General features: G+C 41.5%; 1 protein-coding gene across 2 annotated transcripts in view; it reads right to left on the minus strand.

Moving 5' to 3' along the window:
• The window catches only part of CCSER1 (coiled-coil serine rich protein 1), a 690560-nt gene that overhangs the window by 515885 nt on the left and 150955 nt on the right, over positions 1-23720 (minus strand). For both annotated transcript variants that reach the window (XM_033160591.1, XM_033160592.1), the window contains exon 4: positions 1580-1673. In XM_033160591.1, coding sequence (XP_033016482.1) covers positions 1580-1673 — 94 coding nt within the window. The remainder of the gene's footprint in view (positions 1-1579; positions 1674-23720) is intronic.

Below are 23720 nucleotides of genomic sequence, written 5' to 3' on the forward strand. Positions count from 1 at the left end.
AGCCCCCCCTACTCCCCGGTAAGCCCTAGTAAGGGCTGCTGAGAGCAAGTGGGGTGGAAGGCGCGGGCGCTGTGGATCCAGCACTATCCTGGCTGTGCGAAGCTGCAACTGCTGGCGGTATTGAGCGCTTCATTCTTCCTTTGAAATTCGGACTACAATTTGAGACTCAGTAAGTAACATCGAATTTTAAAACTAATACATTTGGAATTTGGAACGGAGAGGGGTCGAAAAAAGGAAGTCCGTCCTTCCCCCGACTGCGGCAGAAACAAAGTAAATGGAAATAAGGCTGGAGCTGCGAACAGACTTTTAAAAGGATAAAATCCTGAGGTTTGTTTTTGTTGAAACCTCCCCAGAGGACAGGGACCAAGGGGGGAGATTTTAGACATTGATTTCCCTGTGGATTATAAGTAAATTGGTTGGAGAAAGGCACCGCTCACCCTCTGAAATAAGGAGTCCGGGTCAGACAGCGGACAGCCATTGTGACGTAACAATAGACTTGAGTACTTGTTACTTTCGTTTCTGATTTGGCTACTTTGAAGTACTACAAAACCCAGAACTGATACATTAAGGTCTTTTTGGACAATTTGAACTGGCAACAAGTTATCCTGCTACATAAAGTATTTTTTTTACTATACCTCTTGGACTTGATACTCTGTTTATGGATCATAAAAGTTAACTTACTTTCTTTTCACTGGCTGCTGTTTCCTGTCTTACTGCATTGGAGAAAGGCTGAAAGAACTCTTACTGATAAAGTGACCTTGGACTGCTCTGAGTTCTTTGGTGGAATACAACAGCTGCCTGGCCATTTGACCTTGCTTGGTAGCAATTTTAGAGTTGTTTAGACTATGGAAGAGCAAGGTACACCAGCTGGGTCTATGGTCACAAGGTCGAAACCCCAGAGGAAGTTATCAAAAACATTCGAAGAACAAGTTTTAGCTGCTTTGGCAAATGTTAATGCTAATTTAACCTCAAACAACGAGAGCATAAAAGCAATGGAACAGCAGTGAATGTTATTTTGGGAGCTGGTGTGTCCCAAAATATTACGACCCCAAATTTTAAAAATATTAGTGGAAAAGCTGGTTAGAAAAAAAAAAGTTTCAGCAACATAACAATGTTGACCCCCCCCCCAAAAAAAAAGTCTTTTCAAGGTCTGACCTTTAGACATTGGACATTAAAAGCATATGGAATACTAATGTGTCTCCAATTACCAAGCAATTGGGTTTCTTCTGCAAGGTAAGTAAGTCCACCATTTGAAAACTGGCCTATGGAAGTGATCCATAGAAAAACAGCTTGATCTCCAGTAACAACATCATTATGAATAAGGTTAAGCAAGAAATTAGCATCTCAAGTGAAGGGAATGATATTCTGCATAGCAACTGCTAGAGGTTATTCAGACCATAAAATGGCTAAATATATAATCCACTCTCCCTTCTTCTTCTTCTTCTTCTTCTTCTTCTTCTTCTTCTTCTTCTTCTTCTTCTTCAGTATTTTACTACTCACTTCCTAAAAAGTACACTCAGCAAAATCTAATTCAAAAGGAATAGTCAAGTTGTAAATGCGGCCCATCAGGCTGGCTTACCAGAACGCCTGTGATGCTGTTCTTCCAGGAATTCCAAGTCGAGCATGAGGTCATCCTCATCCAGGTCACAGGAGCCCAAGTTATTCAAAACATCCTGCAGTATGCAAAAAAAAAATAATAGTTTAGGAAGATGACTGAAGGTGTGGAAGGAATTTTCTGAAAATCTCAGTGATAAGCTTATCCATATCCATTTTATCTAATTGCCATCTCGCTTCCTGATCTCGATAAGAAGTATGAAATATGAATAATAATAGCATATTATATGCATTATTATTCTACAAATTGTTGCTTGAAAAGTATTATATGTATGTTATACACATATGCACTACAGTTTTCCTGAAGTTAACCAGATACAGACAACAATGCATATAACTGCATAAAAATACTTAGGCATTAATACTTATACAATTAAGCTACAAAAATGTAGTGCTATATGGTGCTTCACTCTTTTATATCTATTACCTGTATATGTATAATGTATGCACATTTTTGCATATAATTAGTTTGTTGTGTGTGTGTGTATGTATATATATATATATATATATATATATATATATATATGCATGCACAAGCATAAAATGTGCCTGGTGCAGGAGCAGTTTGATGCAGGCAAAGCTTGATCGGGTCAGAATAATCAAATCTATTTAAATCTATTTAGAACAAATTCCATCTCTATCCCTAACTGATTATGAAGAAAGCAACAACTCTGCAGTGGTTTATAAAAATGATAAAACAATGTGTATATGCGATCTTTGTGTGCCATTGGTTTTCTGTCTTAAAACTTAAAAACTATATATATTTTTTAAAGATTAAAAAAATAAGATGAATTAACAACAATAATTTCAGACTTTCAAAAAGTTAAAATAACAATAAACTTAAAACGGATTAAAACACAAATACATTAAAAGTTGCTTTTTAGAAATGGTTTTTTTCCCAATAAAAAGATACATCTAAACACCAAGCATCTATGGTGAATAAGGAGAATATGCTTAAACACCAATCTGAAACAGATAGCATTAATATGGTGTTTTCAGCATTGCCCCTTCAATATGCATAAACTGCAGTCTGAACCTGTGCATGAACAAGGCAACTTATAAAAGCATTTAGATGCATTGATAGGGGGGCTAAAAATAATGATGATGTCAGAAAAATCTTACTAGATCAGGCAAAGGGTCTGTCTAATTTTGCATTCTTTCTTCAGTGGGAGCTAGCACAGAGATACCAGGAAACATCTTGGATGAATTCACATTCAGGCGTTGAAAAGCATGACTCAGTAGCCTGATCACATTGCGCTTGGAAAGGGCACTGCAGGCTATGGGTTCCAATCCAGAATTTTGTCACACTTCGTGGAACATGGAGTAATGCTTTTTTTTCTATTTATGCTTCTTTCTACCTATATCCTACCCAATGCCATTTCTGCTACATGAGGGGCATGCAGCAAAGCACTCACCACAAATCTCTGCAGCCAATCTAATATACTGAAGCACAGGCCTTCTAACCAACAACTAATGCCCGCCTCAGACAAGGGAACCCTGTCTGGGCAAAAGAGGACCATGCATTGTGAGCGGATTGAGGGGTAGCTAATGACAAAGCCACCTTTGGCCGTCAAAAAGCATGCCAGCACATTACTCAATCTTCTCTGTGCAGTTTCAGCTGGGGGGGGGGCTCGTACCCCTTTATCAGCACCTCTGCGGCCACACTGACCACCCAAGGCCATGGTTGGAAAATTTCCATCAGGCTATTGAGGCCTGCCTTCTCGACCCACTCAATGCTGCCACCTTCATTCATCACAGTTAACAAAATAATTTGTTTTGAACTCCAAAAACTGTTATACAGTGCTACCTCAGGTTAAGAACTTAATTCGTTCCAGAGGTCCGTTCTTAACCTGAAACTGTTCTTAACCTGAGGTACCACTTTAGCTAATGGGGCCTCCTGCCGCTGCTGCTTCGCCAGAGCACAATTTCTGTTCTTATCCTGAAGCAAAGTTCTTAACCTGAAGCGTACTTAACCTGAAGCGTATGTAACCTGAGGTACCACTGTACCTGCTTTATTTAAAACACACACACACACACACACACACACACACACAATTGCTGTCAAGCACATCCAGAGAGAATTACAAGACAATTTCTATTTTCCTCCTTTAAAAAAAGGCACATATGGAAGAAGCCCATACAGTGCCTTAATTCAAAGTATTCCCATTAAAATGCTTTGTTAGTTAAGGAGGAAGAAAAGGAAACAAAATTTCTCTGTGTTCCAAAGAAACGCTGACAGATCAATGCTGACATGTCCTTTCTTTCCTCCCCCCCCTCCTTTTTTTCCCTTGGAAGACTTAATCACTGCTTGCAGACAAATGCTTCAGCAAAAGCTTTAATAAAACTCTCCATTGACTTTGGAATAGCCCCTTAGAAACTTTTAAAAACACAGCTTTCTTCCTCCCAGTGTCTTCCTTTGGCACATAAAACTGCATTTAACCCCTGTGGTGCAGGAGAATGAAACCAAAGTCTGCTTTGCCCCTTCTTGCCCCTTCTTCTCAACAACTTATCTTGGGACAGTTCCCTTTCATTAAAGTGTGATCTTCAAACAAAAACAATTGTCAAACAAAGAATGTGTATACAAAGAATAAATGAGAGAATATATATATATATATAGAGAGAGAGAGAGAGAGAGAGAGAGGGAGAGAGAGAGAGAGAGAGAGAGAGAGCGCAGTTCATTGTTGCAGAAAGGAAGGCTTCCATTCATTTCTGCCTCAAAGTGTGCCTACAGAGTGCAAGGCAGTTGGGAAAAAATGTTTGGTAATTGTCCAATTCTGATGTAAACCCCCCCCCCCAATTTCTGGGTTCAGATTACAAGGGTTCTACAATGATTAGCCACATTTTTAACTCTCCGGGTTCCTGTTCAAGGTTCCAGCCAGTCAGCCATGCCCTTCTTGAATCATAGAATCATGGAGTTGGAAGGGACCCTGAGCATCATCTAGTCCAACCCCTGGCAATGCAGGAATATGCAGCTGTCTCTTACGGGGATCAAACCTGCAACCTTGGCGTTATCAGCACCACACTCTAACCAACTGAGCTATCTAGCTTTAAGAAAATCCACCACTGGTTCAGGAAGGGCTGTGGTCCAGGCACATGCTCTGCGTTCAAAAGGTCCCTTATTTAGTCCCTCAGATCACCATGTAGGGCTGGGAGAGACCCCTGTATGAAGCTCAGGTGTAGACAATTCTGAGCTAGATGGACCAGTGGCCTGACTTGTATAAGGCAGCCTCCCATAGTCCCCTTATTGCCCCATCACCTCCTGGCTTGCAGATGTGGCCGCAGGTCCAAAAAGGTTAGCTAACCCATGTTGGAATAGAACATGTTGTCAAAAACAAGACCAATATTCTTGCCCAAGCTAAGTGGAGGGGGGTAGAAACAGGCTGAATGCGATCTGAATGTGAGTACCTTTCAGCACATCACTGCTTTCAATGGGATACATATCCTAACAAAGATTCCAATATTAATCCCTATCCACAAGTAGCACAGCCAGGGCTAAACAATGGGTATGAGCAAGGCTTAATACAACATAAGCAAGCAAAGCACTTCTTGAAGCTAGGACTATTGTTTTCCAGGACTGTTTATGTGCATGCGCTTTGCTCTTCTCTTTACTATGCATGTTCCCAAATATCAAGGTACAACAGCTAAATGGAAAGGAAACAAGCAATATTTTGCATGCAACACACACACACACGTACAATTTCATGTACATGGGGCCCTTTGGCCACTATAGAGTCACTATAGGAGTGTTTATTTGGCTGTCAGAAGGCTCTATCCCCAGAGGTGTCTTCAAGAAGAATAGTCTACTCAGGGTAAAAGAGAAGACTTGGACCCAGCAGATGATCAGAGAGAGGAGGAGCTGGGAGTGATGAGGTCTTTCAGTATCCTCTAAAACAGCAGATTCAACATTTTCAGGGCTGGGACCCACCTTTAACCCAAGCATGCATTTAGAACACATTCCTTATCTGTTGACCATACATTCGTATTGTGGTAGTGCTCCTGTTGCAACCCATCTGATAGTTGGTCTCAGGACACACCAACTGAACACAAATATCCAATGCTGTTATTTTTCCGTTGTTGTTCAGTCGTTCAGTTGTGTCCGACTCTTCGTGACCCCATGGACCAGAGCACGCCAGGCATGCCTATCCTTCACTGCCTCTCGCAGTTTGGCCAAACTCATGTTAGTAGCTTCGAGAACACTGTCCAACCATCTCATCCTCTGTCGTCCCCTTCTCCTTGTGCCCTCCATCTTTCCCAACATCAGGATCTTTTCCAGGGAGTCTTCCCTTCTCATGAGGTGGCCAAAGTACTGGAGCCTCAACTTCAGGATCTGTTCTTCTAGTGAGCACTCAGGGCCGATTTCCTTGAGAATGGATAGGTTTGATCTTCTTGCAGTCCATGGGACTCTCAAGAGTCTCCTCCAGCACCATAATTCAAAAGCATCAATTCTTTGGCGATCAGCCTTCTTATTTTTCCACTGAGCTCCTAATGCCCAGCTCACTTGCTCCATATTGGTAGTCCCTGCTTACTAAGTGCTGGTCATGGACACTGACAGTGCTGTGCAATAGCTAGTTATGTTGGAGACTGAAGTTGTTATTTCTATAAATGAGCAGTACATGCCACAGCATGGAGCCACATTTATTTAACTTACATGCTGTAGGTCTTCCAACAACTTTGTTTACAGATTTTGATCCAGATCTTGTTCATTTGTTCAGTGATTGATATGGTCTTGAACTTATTCTGCCATTTTTGTCAGCTGCTTCTTGTTTACTATTGTCAACAGACAAAATATTTCTCGTCCCTTCCTATGATTCAATGTTCCCTTATTTAAATGATGCAAATTACCATCCAATTACAGCAATATTGTTACAAAGTCTTGACTAATGCTTGTGACATTCTGTGCTCTGATTGCAAACATTATAATGAATCTACATCCCATTAATACTAGATGTTTATTAACAAGTTATTCGGCTTTTAACTGGATCCTTGTTTGGCAGTAAATTTTGGCTATATTCATATTCAAACTTGCTATCCTCAAGGATAAATAGTCTGTATCATTATATCATAATTCTTGTCAAAAATGAGCTTCCTTTTAAAACCACAGGCAAGGAGATTTCAGTTTATGTTCATCTTAATGCCACATTGAGGACTTTGGTAAAGGTCTGTGGAGAGATCAATATATTTATATGTTTGTTTAAAATGTCACCTTTCTGCCTGGCAATAGGTGCCCAGAGAGGCTTACCATCAGAAAATAAATAAACAAATAAATAAACATTGTAAAATCTTAAAAGGCCAGCCATAAGATCGGAACTATGACAGGTATTAGACCATCGTTTCTTCTATCAATATCAACAAGATTAGCACCAAGGAGAAAAAAAATAGTGCATTGTGACGCATTTCCCCTTAAGGCTTTCCCCAAACTGAATGTCTTTACAGGTACCTGCCTATGAAAGGACAAAAGGTGTCATTCATATCAGACCTCCTGGGGAAAGAAGTTCCAGACACAGTAATACCAATGAGAAGCTGTACAAACCTCTACTCTCAAGATGTGGGTATCTGGAACAGGACTTCCAATGACAACATGGGCAATGGCAAGTTTGAATGGAAACAGGCAGTTTTTCAGAGATACCCTGATCCCAAACTGGGATGGGGGGGGATTCCTGGTCCTCTTAAGTGTTGTGAGGGATGATGAGAATCGTATTCTAACAAAGGCTCTCAGTGACAGAGCTAGCATTTTGAATTGGGCCTGGAACCCAGCAGGAGCCAGGATAATTATTTAAATTAAATATCTTTCAAATAATCATAGAATTGTAGAGTTGGCAGGGATCACAAGGGTCATCTAGTCCAAACCCCTGCAATGCAGGAATCTTTTGTCCAATGTGGGGCTCAAATCCACAACCCTGAGATTAAGAGTCTCATGCTCTACCAACTGAGCTATCCCCACTTGAAGATCAACTACTGTAAATTTTAGCTTTCTACAGTATGCTCTAGACATACTCAGACATCCCTCTCTATTCTCGTTCAGACAAGCAAGTGGCATTATTACAGTTCAAGGACACATTCCAGCCAGGCAAAAACCCTTGGGGTGAAGAAAGGGCCAGTGAGGGAGAAGGGTGGCCTGGGGATAATGGAAGTGGCCTGAGGGCCAGATAGAGAGTTCTAGAGAGGTGAATTTTGACCCCTAAGGATTAGCTTCCCCATCTCTGATATATATCTCTGATATATATCAGCCAAGCCCATGAGAACAAACACATGACTTACAATATTATGGTATAGCCTAAAGATTCTCCAGAGATAACAGAAATGTTTTGAACACATTTTTTAGAACAGAATCATACAAACTAAAGACTGAAAGTGTTTCTAGCAACAACTAATTCAAAGATTTTAACTGAGAAGCATGGCACACAGTCATAAAAAGAGCCCACAAACACTAAAATGGAAAGCCTTTAAGCCATTTAAAGCAATGTTAACTCTAAGAACCATAACTGAATAATTCATGGGCATAATGAAAGGATTCCCCTTCTGGACTCTTCCACAGACTTCAAAGAGAAAATAAAATTACATGAAAACCAGGAAATAGGAAGAAGACTTACAAAATGCTGATTTCACTGCTGACATACCGAGAACTCTGTGTATCTAATGTAAAGCTTTCTGGATGCCTTTCATATGCTGTGAGCAGATTAAATGTATTCGGCTCCTGAATGCATCCATCAATTAATCATGTTTTCTAGTGAAACGTATGAGAGGTTGTCAGAAGAAAAATATAAATCCTGAAGTACTTGGTTACTCAACATTTCTGTTGCTGTGGACAAACAGTTTAAGAGTAGTACTCAAAGGCCCAGAAGAAAGAGACATGTGCTATGGTAGTATGGTATGTTTTATTTGTGTACCACTTACTGGTGCAATGTCCCCCCCCCCACCCAACTTTAATATTTATTAATAAAATAAAAGTGAAGTGCATGCAATAAATTGACCTAAAATAGCATCAGAATTAAGTCAAAAATACAGATATGTAACAGGATCTGATTATCATGAGGTAGAACACATTGGAGGCTGCAAAAGTTTCCATTCAAAAGCTTCCATACAAAAGCGACCATTTTAGGCATGTCCATATGATGTGTGTTCACTGAAACACGGGTCCTTTTGGACCCAGAAGAGTGAAGAAGAAGTATGGAACAAGAGCGTAACAGAGGCAAGATGTAACAGGGCAGGGGGTGTTTATGTGCACTCTGCCAACGCGAGCTGCAACATATAGAAGGCTGATCGTCGAAGAATTGATGCTTTTGAATTATGCTGCTGGAGGAGACTCTTGAGAGTCCCATGGACTGCAAGAAGATCAAACCTATCCATTCTGAAGGAAATCAGCCCTGAGTGCTCACTAGAAGGACAGATCCTGAAGCTGAGGCTCCAATACTTTGGCCACCTCATGAGAAGAGAAGACTCCCTGGAAAAGACCCTAATGTTGGGAAAGATTGAGGGCACAAGGAGAAGGGGACGACAGAGGACGAGATGGTTGGACAGTGTTCTCGAAGCTACCAACATGAGTTTGACCAAACTGTGTGAGGCAGTGGAAGGCAGGAGTGCCTGGCGTGCTCTGGTCCATGGGGTCATAAAGAGTCGGACACGACTAAACGACAACAACAACAACAAGCTGCTACCTATTGGGTGGCGGGCAGGGAGCCCAAATAATAGATAGAGTCAATGACAGGGAAACCTGGAGCCAAAGATCAATGTAGCCAATTCATTCTAGTTTTGTCTGCATCTTCCTCCCTGCTGAGCACCCCCTGAACTGCTAGTAGCAACTGGCTGAGGGCAGGGTTGGTGGGGCAATGCCCCATTTACCCTAATGGACCAGCCTCCACTTCATGCATGCACATAGAGCTTCCATTAAATCTTCTTTCTGCACTGAGTTCAATAGAGCTACTCCCAAGTAAGTGGGTATAAAACCCTCATGAAATCAATGGGGCTGAAAACTACTATGTACTGGCTGGCTTGTTTTCCCTATGCCTACATTTGGAAGATGCTGACAGTAGATATACTGCACTGCCCCACAATAATTATATCAATTCAAGCCCTTTTTATAAACACACGGAAACCAAACTGCACACCTTGCACTAATCCAGTGCCCTAAAACAGATGGGACAGCATTAAATAAATGCTTTTAGCATTACACCTCAACAGCTGGCTATTTCTTAGCCCTATTTCACCGATTTGAAACATTAATTTAAAGAGGTATCTGTCTGCCTGGAGGCATGTGGAAGCTGCTATTTTACTGTAAATAGATTGTGCTAGTCTAAAAGATTACAGATATCATCATAACCACCATCACTATAAAGAATTTAGAAATTCGAAGCTAAACAGAACAAGGAGTTTCCTGCAAAGCCGCCCATCGAAAATATTATTTTCATTTGAGGAAAATATTGGTTTTCTTTCTTATATTGAAAGAAAGAAAACCAACAACTGAACCAAAATATTGTTCAGGGGATAGATTAGGTCAAGTAACATTGTTTAAAAAAAATAATCTCCATTAGGTCTCAGCTCCTGTCTGCCCTCTTCTAAATTCTCCATCCATTCATACTGTCAACCACCCATGACAGCTTTTTATTGTCTCTCAGTACATATCAGAAGTGACAAGCATGTCACAAACCTGCTTTTTGACTGTGACAAATGGGGAGCTTGGTGAACTGTCCACAGCAATCCATTTCATGAACTTGCCATTGTACCTCATCCACTTCATGTCAAGTGATTGTCATAAACGTTATCATTACCCAAGAGATCCGGCAGCAGCTTCTCTCTGTATTCTCGTATGCCTTTAATCATAATACTTATTGAAAATTAAATACAAAATATGCCCATCTAAGAATGTGACATGCAAATGAGGCAAGTACATGTATTATGCAGATATAGTCATCAGGGAGCCAGCATTGGTAGCAAGTCCCTCTTGAGCATATTTATTTTATTTCACAGCATATGTATGAAATACATACACTTTTCAGTACAATTATTCTTTTTATAACAAAATGTAATTTATAAACAACAACACATTCAGCCAGAAACCCAGTTTTGCAGCTACAGTACTTGATCTGTGACAAGGCCCTCTAAAATATATTTTTGGGTCATTTTTTTTATTACAAACTGCTTTGTACTGCTGTTGTTGGCAGACAAGTTATTCTGACACGTGAGAGGCAGGAACACTTCTCTCCGTTCCCGACAACAACAACATTAACGATCCAACATAGAATGAGCAGACTTCATTTGTTCAACAGAACGTCTTCCTCTTCCTCCTCCTGTATACCCTCAAAATATGACCTGGAGAGTTGGGGCATCCTCTGGGGCAGTTTCAGGGGGCAAGTGGGGATCTCGACTGTTTGTGTAGGGGGAAACCAGAATATCAATTATTCAAGCAGGTGAACATCATTAGACGTCTAGTATTTACCAGTATTTGTTATTTATTTTAATTATTAAATTTAAGTACCACACTATAAAAACATAAAAGTAATATCATGATAACATACAAAACAATAACATTTCCCCCCCCCAAACACACACAGTTTAAAAGGCTATAGATTAATGAATTAGCCACAAGCTTGGTTATAGAGAAATGTTTTCACCTGGCACCTAAAGATATGTAACGAAGGTGCCAGGCAAGCCTCCCTGGGGAGAACATTCCACAAATAGGGAGCCACCACAGAAAAGGCCTGTTCCCATGTTGCCATTCTCTGGACCTCTTGTGGAGGAGGCACATGAATAAGCACCTCAGATGATGATCGCCAGGTTCGGGTCAGTTCATATGGGTGAGAGGCGGTCCTTGAGGTGCTGTTTTATAGGTCAAAAGCAGCGCTTTTAACTGGGTACAGAAACTCAGGTTTAGTGTGATAGGTTTGGTGTGATAGGCTCCAACCGCCTTGCCCCAACGAACATCCTGGCTGCCGAATTCTGCACCAGCTGAAGCTTCCAAACCGTCTTCAGGGGAAGCCCTACGTATAACACGTTGCAGTAGCCTAGAGGTTACCAGGGCATAGACAATGGAGGTTATGCTATCCTTTTGCAGATAGGGGTGCAGCTGGGCCATCAGCCGAAGCGGATGGGAGGCACTCTGGGACACTGAGGCCGCCTGAGCCTCACGCAACAGCAATGGACCCCAAAGGACCCCCACACTGTGTATCTGTCTGCTCTATTAGAGGGAGTGTAGCCCCACCAAGAGCAGGCAGCCTCCCAACCATGCGGTTGAGGGAACCGCTCAGAAACAGTAATGAACAGTATGCATGCATAAACAAACAAAACAAATAAACAAACCAAAGCAGGGGTAAGGGTACAATAGTAAGGGTACAATCCTGTTGAACAGTGAGATTGCAATGAGACTTACGTAGACAAATATATGTTGTGATGTAAATAGCTAGTGGTTTACTGCCTTCTCATGGCACCCAAATCTCTGTTGTCTGAGGCAGTTGCCACAGTTTGGAGTGTTCCATGTAATTTTATGTATTTTTTTTATAAAAATAAAAATCATGACAGGAAACTGACACAACAGGGAGAAAAGTTCTATCCCAGGCATTTGTCTGTCATCCAGGTTTTTTTTAAAATATATATATTTGTAAGTGTTTGTTTGTTTGTTTCTCACATAGAGAATTCAAAAATATGACACCCACACCCACTTGCAGTGGTACAGTCCATTCCCCCAACTCCTATTACCATACATATACATAGACAAGGCCAGTAACAAGAGTCCTTTCCACACTAGTTTTGTTATCTCGTTCTTTACAAACATCACATTCACATTCACACACAGAAAAGGCCATTTGAGAGAGGGGAGCATGGTAAAGGATGAAAGTCTGACATTTCATGGAAAAAAAGCCTTTATCAAGGAATGATTTAATACCATGTTTACCAGTGGAGCAGACATAGGCCCATGGTTGCTATGGAAACAGACAGAATCCCAATAATATTAAGTAATAGTGCATCTATTATAACATTGCATTAATAATTCTCTAGCGAAAGGGTCACTTGAAATTTCATTTACAAAGCTCAGTTTTTAACTAGCAAAGCAAACAATGTAAAGGACAGGAAATTATCGTTAACAAATGAATGTCAGCCTTAAATCAGTTATTACTGTCTGTTTGCAAACATACATAACATTTTGTTCAACTATTAGAAATAATGGATTGTGTGGGTTCACACATACCCAGAGGTACATACCCTAAACTATTCAAAGGTTGTGTGTTTGCAAACATTCTGGATACAGTATTCTTTTCAGCATTTGAAAGCTGTATTGTGAATTTATGCTCTTACACGGATTATTCATTTCTGTGCCTTCTATCTATATGCTGCATGCCACAGCATCTTATGGACATGCTTCCTCCCACCTATGTATAAAGGCAGCAATGGGATGAATCCAGTTTTTGCCCAGGGAGGATTTTGTTATTTCCCCTTCAAGCTAGTTTACCAAATGTGCAAAAGAGTCTACTCCAATGGGCAGCAGACCTGAAAACTAAGAGCTCAACCAGACTTCAAGAAAGGCCTACACAGCTAAGTTACATACCCTTAAAATGTTACTGGGACATCTTCTTTTTTTCTTACGAGAGCACGGAGACCATTTTGGGCACTGTGTTCTCGTGCGGTTTTGCACTGCAATTTCCCCAAGAAAAACAACTTTTCCCAGGCAGCAATCTTGCACAGAGCTACAAAACGCGCTTTTTCCAAGGGCAGATTGCAGTACGAAATTGCACAAGATCACGGTGCCCCAAATTGCTGGATCAGGCCAATGGTCCATGTAGTCCAGCATCAGGATCTCACAGTGGCCAGCCACGTGCCTGTGGGAAACTTGCAAGCAGGATCTAAGCCCAAGAACACTCCTCCAACCACAGAGGCAGGGCACAGCCATCATGACCAGTAGCCATTGATAGCCATGAATATGTCTGATCCCCTTTTAAAGCCATCCAAGTTGGTGGCCATGACTGCATCCTGTGGCAGTGAGTTCCACAGTTTAACTACGTGATGTGTGAAGAAGACTGATCTTATATGAGCTACATGCAAAAAGGGCAGGGTATAACTCTTCCTTCACATTTCTTTCTAAAATATTTTGCATAAAAAACACAACTGAAGTCAGTACACATATCCACCAAGTTTGAGTCATGCAGTTTTTGGTGTCAATGAAAACCAGTGAAAATAAAGCACCAAGCTTAGGCGCTTCGCATTATTTTCATATAATTTGCAAGGTGGTGGGGACTCTACTCAGGCCACAGTCCCTCCTCAGCCACAAACCTTTTCCCTCACCAACTCTGCTTCACATCCTCCATGAGTGATTTTGCCTGGCTAGAATGTGTCCTTGAAATCTCAATCTCAAGGTTACCTGGATAGAGGATACAGAGGTGTTTCTGTGTGGGTGTAGAGAGAAGCCTACTGTAATATACATTTGTTGCCCACTTTTGAATCTGGAACCACACACTACAGGCCTGTGGCCCCCAAAAGGTTGCTTGGCTGGAAATGTGCCCCTCAAACTGAAAAAGGTCCCATGCCCACAAAAATAGTGGTTTGACAACAACTTTCTCCTTTTTATATGCAGGTGTTGTTGTTTTTTGGAGGGGGGCGGAATCCAAGTCCGTGAAAATTTGGCTGAGACCACCTTCCACCAGGTTTGTACTGCCACTTTTCAACTTCACTTTAGTCTCCTTCAATTATTCTGGTCTCATCACTGGTTCAATGCCTTGCATTACCGGCAAGTAGCAGTTGATGGGAAAGACCTTTGCAGAGACCAGGAAGAGCTGCTGCCTGTCTGGCTAGAGAATACTGGGACCATGGGGACGTCCCATTATAAAAGTTCAGACCATTGGTCCATCTAGCTCAGTACTGTCTATAGCAGCCTTTCTCATCCTTGGGTGCAGGGCCAGGGGTTAGTGGTGATGGGAGTTGTACTCCAACAACATCTGAGAACCCAAGGTTGACTCTTTTCCCTGCTTGGGATCTTTCTGTGTTTTGACACCAGCAATGGTTTTATCCCTCTGATTAAGGCAGAGCCATCTCCCCCTGTTCCAGCCTATTCATTTTCCTTGTGGACTGCAGAGCAGCTCCTGTGTCTGCCATTCTTCACACACACACACACAAAAGCACGCACCATTCTTCACATACAACATGACTACACTGGGCTGCAAAGTCACCACCAAAATACCACCTGGGTGAAGTTTGTTAACCACTAGTGATCTACAGACCACACTTTATAAACCCCTGCACTAGACTAAAGCCATTTTAATTCAGTTGCTCAAAACTAAGGAGCACCTTTTATTGTGAGTGACACAATCTTTGCCACCTAGCAAAACTGCATAAAGCTAAAAAAAAAAATGTGAGGGGAGGAACTCATAATCTTTTTCCATTACAAGAAGGCAGATGAAAATATACATCCAAGTGAATTGCAGTCCTTGCCAGGGGTTCTGTAGATTGCCACTGAAAAACATATCACATCTTGACTCCAAATGAGTCATCCTCTGTACAACCACAAGCATAAAAACTCCACGTCTGGTTGAAGATTAAATGTAGATGGGGAACATCGTCTTATTAACTGGAATGTTTACTGCCCTTTACTTGAAATGCTTGGGGTAAATGATAAGCTTAGTAGTTTTTTACACCTCTGAAAGTTATTTACTGCCCCATACTCTCAAAAATAATTCATAAGCATTTCTAGAAAAGAGAGCCACTAAACACTCTACTTCATCTTCATAGCTGTTAAGAGTGACTTCCAAGATACAGAAAAACCAATAGAAACTCCTATGCAAACCACTTTTAAAAAGGATATTCATTTGAATGTTGTCCATGTTGTTTATAAGTCAACATGAAGCCTGCTTATTTTCCAGCTTCAAATATTTAACAACTGATTGCATTTCTGTTTGTTTGGGTTTTTTCCAGGAAGCACAGGCTAGCCTTTATCAACTTGGATCAAGACAATTAATTGCAGAAATATTTAATTTCAGCTTCCAAATAAGCATAAATCACTGCATTTGACAGATTCACCCATCCCTAGCCCCAATCCTGTAAGCCCCTAGCTGACGAGCAGGGATAAAAATGCCTGAAATAAATAAACAAACCCAAGCCAGAGAAAATGATGCCCATGTTGCAAATGATGGGCACAGTGGGGTTTTAATCATCATCATCATCAAGAGCAGTCAAACTGGATACGATCAAGATGGAGACTGAAAGTAATCGGTTTTTTCCCTTTGCAAATGATGCACATAGCTGAAGCTAAGTACTCTTAAATAAGGCTGAAGAACTTTTGTCAAAAATGGAGGCACACCCAGCAAAAAGAATGCACCTCACTGTCACTACCATGTTTTATGTCCTGGTGGTGACAAACGAATGTGCTGTGGGAGCCTCTGAAACGTCTTTCCTCCAAAAGTCTATAAAGTGAGACACAATGGAACACACAGGAAGACATCTTATAATGAGTCCTAACACTATTGGTCCATGTACCTTAGTGTTGTCAACAATTAATGGCAAAGGCACAGGTTTTCACCAGCACCACCTGGAAATGTCAGAGGCAGAACATGGGATCTTCTGCATGCAAAGAGAAGGGTTGTCTCCTCCACCTGTCAAAATGTTCATTAGAACAGCTCAATGCAATGCAATGCAATGCAATGCAATGCAATGCAAACTGCTTTGGGCTATTGGAACAAGGTGTATTCCACTGTCCATAATCTGATGGGCAGAAGTAACACAACAAGCTCACTTTAAGCTCCCAACTGTTCATTTGTAGCCAACCGGATACCTGCCCCATACTAGATGTCACATATGATGTCAGGTTTGGGAAAGGGGATTGGCTTTCAAGGAATGGTCTCACGAATCAAACTGGGAATGCTATCAGGCCAAATTTGGCCCACAGGCCAGAAGTCCCCTTCCCCTGGTATAATTGAAATCTATGGGATGGAAAGTTATTTAACTATGACTGGATCATACCTTTTAACATATAAAGAGCTATAAACTTTGGTTAGTAGGTCAGTCAGTTGAACCTTGGAAATAATTAAATTAATCAGTTTAACCTGATTAATCAGCAAGGGGAAAAAACTGAAATCGATGGAACTGTGAGTTAAGGACATGCTTATTTTATTTTATTTTATGGGCTATTTTTAATAGGGAATTACAAATTAAATGCTGAAGTTAAATTTTCCTTCTAATGATGAGCATTGCACAAGAACTACACTGAGGTTTTGATATGGCTCAGATTTATTTATATGCAACATATCAATTGTCCAGGAGGCAGGTCATATTTTTAAAAAAATCAAAGGAAAACTAGCCAGCCACAAAGTGAGTGACTTGCCTATCTACCCTTCCTTCAATAGTTTGGTTTATTGAAAAATCAGGAATGATTGCTGCTAATCTAAAAGAGAAGGGGGGTGTGTCTGTGTGTTTGTGTGTGTGTTTGTAACGTTCTACCATGTTCCAGATGTTTATCAATGTGAACTGGGATGGGTCTCAGTTGCTTGCCATTCATTTCTCTTGACTTCATGTTCCTGCTCTTTAAACATTTTGCCACATATTTTTTTAAACATACGGATTGTGCTTGTCATGGTAATTTACCTGTCAGGGTTCTTTACCGCTGAGCTATCTTAGACATTTCCAATCCCTGGGATGAGATAGTGGCACTTTCATAATACCACAGGTTTGCTCCATCCTTGCTATGACAATATTATCAGCAGAAATAAAAGTGTTTCTCTCTCTCTCTCTCTCTCTCTCTCTCTCTCTCTCTCACACACACACACACACACACACACACACACAAATTCTTTTCTTGGACTTCATACAATAAGGAAGCCCCAACTGATCCATTCCAATCCAACTTCAGGCCTGGTTATGGGACTGAATCAGCCTTGGTAACCCTGCTGAATGACCTTTATAGGAGATGGACATTGTGACCCTGTTGTTCTTATTTGCTCTTTCAGCAGCTTTTGGCCATGGCATCCTCTAGAACTGACATGGGCACTAGGGACATAGTTTTACCCTCCTTACGATTCTAACTCCAGGGGCGGTTTCAGAGAATAGCGTTTGGTGTCTATCCCTCAGTCCCCTGGCAGTTGATCATCACAGGTTATCATCTCTAATGCTATTTGACACCTACATAAAGCAGCTGTAGTTGGTAGGACAGCTACATCTATTTCTGGACTGGGATAGCCTGACCATTGTATTGCATGCACTGGCGACCTCTAAATTGGAATACTGCAATGCTGTCTACATGGGGCTGCACTTAAGGATGACCCAAAAGCTTCAGCTAATACAACATGTGTCAGCTGAACTTTTCACAGGGTCAAAATATTGCCATCTTATTTTGCTGGCGCTGGAGGACTGGCTGCCAACTGGCTGCCAGGCTAAGTTAAAGGTGCCGATTTTTGTGTATTAAACCCTATACATCTTGGGACCAGGATACCTGAGACCAGAATGGCCCTGAGACCTGTGGGTATAGGGCGGTATATTAATATTAATATTAATAACTAAAATATCATATTGTCCCTTATACACCAAAGTGATCATTGTGTTCCACAGGAGCGGCTAATTTGCAGATACTATCTTATCAAAACGTCTCTTCTGTACGAATCAGGTCTTCACTGTGGCAGCACCTGCCCTTTCTCTTTTTCTCAGTATCTCCATTGCACCTCTATTGCCATTCTGGTTCCTGTTGAAGACTTTCCTCTTTTAACAAGCCTTCCAAGTGGATTCCCCCCCCCCCAAAGTCCATTTCTGTACATGATTTGAAATTGTTTTTAATATAAGCAATTGTTTTAATTGTTTTATATGTGCAATTGTTTTGTAAATGTTTTTATTGCATTGTGAAATTGCCTGAAGATATTTCATAGGAAGCAAATGAACTATTATTAATAATAATAATAATAATAATATTCAAATTCCATACCTTCTCCCCTCTCCCTTCACCCCATCCACTGCAAAGGAATATTTACACACGGAACCAGTTTGCAGGCTAAAATGCTCCTAAAGCATTATCTCTGTTATTAGTAGAGAATAAAGGAACTCATAATTTATGCTTTAATTGAAAGTCGTAGTTACACTATGATGTTTTTAAAAAAGAATCAAGCTGTCTTTCTGTTATACAGATACATTTTCCCTGCTAAAGTTTCCAGTCTCACAAAAGGGTTTTGCTGCCATCCAGTGATTGAAAAGGTGCATTAACCTCCCAGAGGAAATAAATAATATCCCATGTCAATTTGCACAAATCCTCTGTTTTGTCCTGACCTTGATGCATTTCCCAACAAAGAGTTATTTTGATTTTCAGTCAGTGGTCTGTTTGTATTAAAGGGGGGGGGGAGGGGGACTCTAATCAAAAATTCATCTCAAAGCACCACAACAAGTGAAGGACAATTTCCACAGATCTGTGCATGGACAAATAGGGTAGTGTGATTGTATCTTAAAGATAATTGCCTCCAATTTAAGCCTTAGGGTTCTGCATCATAAATTTGTTTTGCAATGCAGAGGTGTAAAAATTTAAATATTAGCGCTTAGCCACAATTAAAAGCTGCAAATCACCGCCACTGTTAGCAGCAGCACATCAGAGAAACAATTCATGCCTGCTCCCTGGCAATACATCAGTGGTTGTACCAGACACAAGGACATTAATTTTTTAAGTTATCTTCATGTTTTTAATGGGAAACTGTCTTCATATCTTTGGTACCTGCTACAAAAAAATAAATACAATGTCAACACAACATGTGCCCATATGGGTGCACATGTGTTCCAAACTGTGATGGATGAGCAAAGAAGTCACCCTGCATTTTGATAGGGGTCTGGCCGGGGCAGGAAAGTATAACTGGAAAAGGACAGCAGGTTATCTGTAGCCACCCACGCTCAGTGGCCAGGGCTGGCCTGTGGGCAGCTATCTGGGCTGATGTCAGGGACTGACTGGATGAGGGGGAGTGGTGGAAACTGCCTGACCAAGAGCCCCCCCAGGGAAAAAGCACAGGGGAAGATGGTTTAGATCTAGGATCCTGGTGATGGACAACTGGTCACACCCAAGAGGAGGGGAAGAGCTGGAAGGTACTGGGAATTTGGAGGGTGAGGCAAACGGGGAAACAAGCTGGTGCCCCAGCACAGAGCAAAGACAGGAGTCAGACTTTGTAGCTTCACCATAGGCCACCCCTGACAGCCTCCACTCCCAGAACTAGGCGCTTGCTTCACATAACAGAGCAGAAAGCGAAACAGGGACAGAGAGGGTCCCTTGGGACTCGCAACAGAGGGATGGGCCTGACTCAGAGGAAATACAGTGAAGGGGGAGTTGCAAGACAGTCTGGGCAATGGCTCGCTATAAGGGTGCATATTTCACGAGTCTCCTGTGTTTCCTGTTGATTCCTAGGGTTCCTTAATAAAGTCTACTAAGTGTAAGCGAGCTGCTGTGACCTTGCCTTTCTCTGATCTGTGTAAAACGTCAGTGCTCCTGTGACAGCTGAGCTAGGAGGCTTTGGGCAAGCTGGTAGCCAGAGCAAAAAAGGTTTGCCAGGACCAAAGGACAATGAGGGGTTACAGGGGCACACCTGCTGTGAGTCCCACAATCCTGACTGGCTCAGGACTGGGGTTGCTGTCAGTTGATGGCAAAGAGGATGTGGAGCGCACCATCAGCAGGATGCAGCCCAAGAGGCAGAATGGACCATGTGTTCCTTTGCCCTTAAAAGTCCAGGGAAGGGGAGGCAGCCCTGCTGGCTATTTGTCCTGCCCCATCCACAGATCAGTGGGATTCCCTAGCAATGGGGGAGGAGGAGAGAATCTGCCAAGTAGGGAGTTTGGGTTTCCAACTCAGGTGAGTTTGACATCCTTGTCCATCTTGTTGCAATGCCCTCAAAGCACACACCGCCACAAGGTTGGAACAAACAGCTTATAATTAATGGGATTTGCAAAACAACTGCAACAGAGAAAACCCACCTCATTGCCCATCAGATATTTTGGGCTGGGAGAGCAAATGACCCATGCCCACCATTACATGAGTGCATCGTTAAAGGAAGGTTCTGATCTGAAATTAATTGTGTTCTCATAAGGTGGCACTTTGAATAATAAGGGAAAGTATTTGCTGGAGGCAGCAATTTTTCCCTATTAGTAATGCTTTTGCTCATCCAAATTATTCTCATGAGTGCCACAACACAGTATTTAATCATTGCAGAAAGATAAAGAGAATATAAAATGAAGTGGTAAATGTGTGAAAGGAGAGGGGAGAAATCTTAACGGAGCTATCCTCCGCTGGAAAAAGAAGAAGTAAAGATCTCCACACACACACACACACACACACACCACAGCAAAAGTATTCGGTGAAGAATAATGCGTTCTTTCAGTTAACTTCACTGCCAGCTACTCGATAAATTCACAAGCTGCAGGAGTTTTGAGCATTTCTATAATAAAAAATGAAGAAGTTTGCTATGCAGCCAGTGTTTTATGTTTTTTTGCCTTTAAAACTGTGAACAGTTTACATCAGTTTTATTTATTCATTCAAATTTATATCTCCTCTTTGTCCAATTTGGGTAGACAATTTCAAAATATAATTAAAAGCAATAAGATGACAGCAAACAAAAAACAAAAAATGTCCAAACCATAGATTTCAGCAAACTTGGGGATGGGGGGGCAGATTTGCCCTATTTGCCTTTTGTAATAAGAAGACCAGGAGATGCTTCACTAATCTCCAGAAACTTCTGAATTCATTGGGTATGTGGGGGTTTTCTTGGGGAAGGGAATCCCATGGAGATGGTGCTGCTACAGAGTTGGTGCTCCAAGATATAGTTCACTTCATCTCTGATATGGACAGCATATCAGAAAGCTCCAAGGGGCAAGGGTGGCTCAAACAAAGTACTCAAGCAAAGTAGCTAATCCTCTGAGGTGACAAAATATTGAGGGGCAGTTACCTCAGCAAAAGAATGTCTTTGGGACACTTTTAGATTCATCCCCTCATTCACTGTGTGATTAAATGACACACAAATTCATATCCATAATGATGGCCAGGAATCTGAGGATAAGATTTAGACCAGTCAAGATGAGCGTGCAACAAAATATTGCAGTGTGAAGTGCTGCTGTTCAGGGTCCCATCCACTCAGCCATGTATTCTTCCATGATACTCCATTCTAACCATCCTATTGGGTTTCCGTTTTATCTCCTCTCTATAGGCAGTAAGTATTTTCTGTCCATTAAGCATGCTCAGTCCTCACCAAGCTGCGTTTGGAGGGCAGTTGTCCACTAAGGGTTTTTTCCCCTAAAGTTTTTTTATTTTAATTTTTGGTACTTCTACTCCAAGCCTGGCAATGCTTCCCTCTTATTTCTGATCCGTAACATTTTGTCTTCAGAAGGTGCAGCACTCAGAACTGAGAGAACTATTAATATATGTGGTTTACTAACAACCAACAGCAGTTGAAATTACTAATATTAAAAATGAAAATAAGGAAATACTATCCTGGTAACCACTTGATAATCTAAAGTATTATTGTTACGCTACTTGACCTGAAATAACACAAAATTCCATGGGGTTTTTAATTTAGCTAAAGCAGCAACAAAAGTTTGGGCTAGCTCTGAAAAGCAAATAAGCAGATATATGTATGAAGGAAGATGTTCCCTCAAGTAGTCAGGGATCAAGCTATCTATGACTTTAAAAGTAAAAGAACAGTAACTGTATTAGGCGATATCCAGTTGGTATTTCTCCATTGACTAAAGGCATTCAGTAGAGGAAAGAAGCAAGAGTTGTGGGATTTGGAGAGAGCAGGGGGCTGAAGTGGAAAAGGGGAATCACCGAAATGACCTCCCTCCAGCACCCCACTGTTAGACACCTCTTATCAACAGAGAGACACCAACTGGATCCCAAACCAGCAGCCATTTTGATAATGCCTTGGAAGGAGGTTAGGGAGATACAGTACTTTCTGGGGTGCTATTTGGGGGCACACCCTTTGGTTGTTAAGAAAGCTCAGTTGAAATAAAAAATGCTAAAGGAAACATCCCTTTCTGCTCCTCATCATTGGAGAAAATACACTTCAGAGAATTGCTCTGTTACAAAAAGAAATGTGAGCCACCTGCTTAAAAACTAATTAATGTAAATGCATTTCTCATGGATGGTCTGGCGGGGCAGCAATTTCCATGTCAGAAGCGGAGCTTACGGTTGCCCTTTGACCATCTCATCTGCACTTTGCTCTGCAATTCATCACTGACAACATACTTTAATACTTTCAAATCTTTCAGGGAATCACTTGGGGGAGGGGGGAACGCTAAGGAAGGATATATTTGACATGCTTGGTCACCAATCATAGCACTTCGCAATACCTGGATTGGTTAAAAATTCAGGAGGCACAACCGTTTGACACGAGTGAGGCAAGTATATGCATATTCATTTTTTGCCACGGTAGAGAAAACACACACACACATGTATACTCACAGTGTACTCATTCCACCTGCGCTTAGTATAATGACACCACCCACATGCAAGAGGCAGGTGGTCAGAGCTGCATTTGGGATCGCCTGTCCCGCTCTCCACAGTTGGCCAGCTTGACAGCTTGGTAGGCTAGCATCCCAGGAGAGGAGTGCTACCTGGGGACTGCAGAGCAAACTAGAATACTCTTATTCTGTATTTTAGAATGGGCTTGTATAGTTTCAACCCCCCCCCCCCACACACATACCTACACACAAATGCCTCCCCACTGAAAGGCCAGTCAAGACCATCTTGGCTGTGAGTCCTGGAAGACCTGCTCCCTGCTTTGAATGCCTTCTTCAACCTGGCCTGGGAGTGTTGGGCTCTGACTGACTCCAGCTACAAAAGCTGAGGCTGCTGGACAGATTCTTGGGCTGTGGTATTATTTAGGGGGGTTTGTTGGGAGGAGGCTTCTGTTACTTGTTTATTTTGTACCTTTATTTTACATCTTACTATGATTTATGTGAAAACAAAATAAAAAATAAATAAAAAATAATTTTAAAAATTCCTTCCAGTAGCACCTTAGAGACCAACTAAGTTTGTTCTTGGTATGAGCTTTCGTGTGCATGCACACTTCTTCAGATACCAGATACTTCAGATACTTTTGTGCATGCACACGAAAGCTCATACCAAGAACAAACTTAGTTGGTCTCTGAAGTGCTACTGGAAGGAATTTTTTTATTTTTTGTTTTGT

Source organism: Lacerta agilis, chromosome 9 (genome assembly GCF_009819535.1).
Source record: "Lacerta agilis isolate rLacAgi1 chromosome 9, rLacAgi1.pri, whole genome shotgun sequence".
Taxonomy (NCBI): Eukaryota; Metazoa; Chordata; class Lepidosauria; order Squamata; family Lacertidae; genus Lacerta; species Lacerta agilis.